General features: G+C 43.3%; 1 protein-coding gene across 1 annotated transcript in view; it reads right to left on the bottom strand.

The window, feature by feature from the left end:
- LOC101854399 overlaps positions 1-2,503 on the bottom strand; it is a gene marked incomplete in the record, with an annotated part of 33,249 nt that overhangs the window by 26,346 nt on the left and 4,400 nt on the right. The window contains 1 exon segment of the mRNA XM_005094480.3: positions 585-702. Coding sequence (XP_005094537.2) covers positions 585-702 — 118 coding nt within the window.

Genomic DNA, 2,503 nt, shown 5'->3' with positions numbered 1-2,503 from the left:
ACCTTTGTGTAGTGCATTGAGTATGATTTATATGTCTGACCTAAGTGTAGGAGAGCCTACGCCTGTGTATGTGCAAGTGTGTGAGAAAGCGTAAATAAAGACTAATCAAACAAGAGTGATTGCTGGCACTAAATGAAAGAAAAGAGAACTTTTGTAGTCAGCTCACGCAAAGATGAAGAAACGAGGATGCGAATGATGTTAAGAAAGTGCAAGTAAGTAGGACAAGCGGTTGGCGGGTGCTGTAATGGTTAGGTCTGTTCCTCCTTTCCTATCAAACATTTATCGTGCTTATCTCCCCTCATTCTTTTTTTTTGTTGTTGCTTTTTTTTGTTGTGTTTGTTACTCTCTGGTAAAACCTCTAATTTTCGGCACTTATATAATACCTTTACATGTTTTGTATTACAAGTGCCGTAAAACTCTCATTGAAGCTAAAACACAAACAAGTATGAGAAAAAAATAATGTAATGAGTTAGTCTCGGCTATTACTAATAATTTCCAATAGATCTAGTCTTTGTACACCCAGATAGATAATGAATCATTATAGTTACTTGTCTAAGCGATGAATGAGAAATGGCCAAACCTACCCTGAGTCGGGGTTAAACAAGGTTAAAACCACGGCCCTGTATGAGGCCTCGGTGGTCACTGCTGTTTCCCATACAGTGCCCTCTTCAGCTTCTGTACCAGGGACCTGCTGGGTGGTATCTATAAATTGATGAAAAACGTTTTAAAAACTTTTTGTTTGTTTGTTTGCTTGTTTGTTTGTTTGTTTGCTTGTTTGTTTGTTTGTTTGTTTGTTTGTTTGTTTGTTTGTTTGTTTGGATGAGAAGGGGCAGGGGCTGGCTGTTATTATATCCTTTTTTGAGGGGGAGGGGGTAGATTACCATAGAAAATTCATTTGGAAATATAACATAAACGAGAAGAAACAAAGAACAAGGACAAGCAGAGAAATGTACAAGATCAGGGAGTGTAGGTCTACTTTACTTGAACAGACAGTTCAAAATGGGGCGCAGGAACTGGTGGTTGGTGAAGGGCCTCAGTTGAAAGCCCTGATGCACGTACATAATACACTGTTCCTGCACCAAACAAGTCATCTGCACCTCGAAGTTGCCGAGTCTTTTTTCAACGAACTACATGTATGTGGTCTTGGGAATAGAGAGCTGTTGGCATCCATGCCCACATCTAGGGTCTTCGTAGTTGATGCTTTAATTCCACAAATACTATTAAGTTTGTCGGTAAAAGTAAAGTACCCTCCCCCCACACACATCCCTCATGGTGTCTTCCGGCATCCAGACAGTCACAGCCCGGAATTCCTTGTTTATAAATTAAAAGGTGGTGCTCATTGGAGATTCGGTTCGGTTCAGTTCAGTTCAGTTCGGTTCGGTTTCTGGCGGCTTCAGTGTACACTAAAAAAATGCGCATGCTTCAAACCAATCGTCCCACTCGCGCCTTGAAAACAAACGCATTTGTTTATGAAGGTCATCGTTGGCTTCATTTGGTATGTGCCACGATGGTAGCTTTTTTCCCCCGTGGAGGAAAATCTGATTCGTCCCGACGACAAAACCGAACGGAACTGAGTCGAACCGACCTTGCCAATGGACACCGGACACAACTACATGACCAGTCCACTATAAAAGTTATTGCTGAGATACAACTACTGATCGAAGAAAACTCAGGACACGGAGATTGTGGTTGTATACACGGATGGATCTGTTAAACGAGGGGAAAATCTGGATGGGGCTTCTCAGCAAGAGTGAGTGGCAGATTGGTGCAGGAACAGCAGAGAGCGTGCGATAAGACAACATCTAGCATGAGAATGGAGATAGAGGCAATCACTCAGGCTCTCAAATGGGTCACAACAACTCGACAAGCACATGTGATCTTTGTCACAGACTCTTGGAGCACTCTGAGGAAGATTGAGAGTGGGTACCTTAGAGTTGAATGGACAGAGCTCCTGAAGAAGACAACACTGAAAAAGATCGCGTGGGTCTTCACCCCAGGCCAATTCTGGAGTCTAGGGCAATGAGCGGGCTGATGAGCTCGTTGGGAAAGCAAAACCTGAAGGGAAGCTGTGCCCTGGCAAACCTGAAATTGTACGTTCAGTCAGGGAAAAACGAGAAAAAGAAAAAGAAGAGTCGGAATACCATCATCTTGATCAACTTCGTGAGCTTGGAATTGGATGGGGCGCCTGCAGAAGTTCAAGACTTAGTGGGAGGAGCTGAAGGCTATGGAATCAACCAGTGCTTGGAACCGTCAGCATCTACACACTTCGAGATGTGCTTCTTCAGGGGACGTAGCGCTTATGGGGATGCCCCTTGTGCTGTGACGTCGGTCCTTCACACAAGTAAACACAAGTAAACAAAAGTTACTCCATATAAATTCCATAGTGAAAACCCTCCAAAACAGCATAGACAGCTCGTTATACGTTGACGACTTTTTGATATGCTGCCGTTCAAAAAATCCTCATTTGAGATCTATGGAAAGCTGCACAAACTTGAAACGTGGG

Source organism: Aplysia californica, unplaced genomic scaffold, assembly GCF_000002075.1.
Source record: "Aplysia californica isolate F4 #8 unplaced genomic scaffold, AplCal3.0 scaffold00082, whole genome shotgun sequence".
Lineage (NCBI taxonomy): Eukaryota > Metazoa > Mollusca > Gastropoda > Aplysiida > Aplysiidae > Aplysia > Aplysia californica.
The sequence above is the reverse complement of the archived record's forward strand: the minus strand, read 5'-3'. Positions and strand labels throughout refer to the sequence as shown.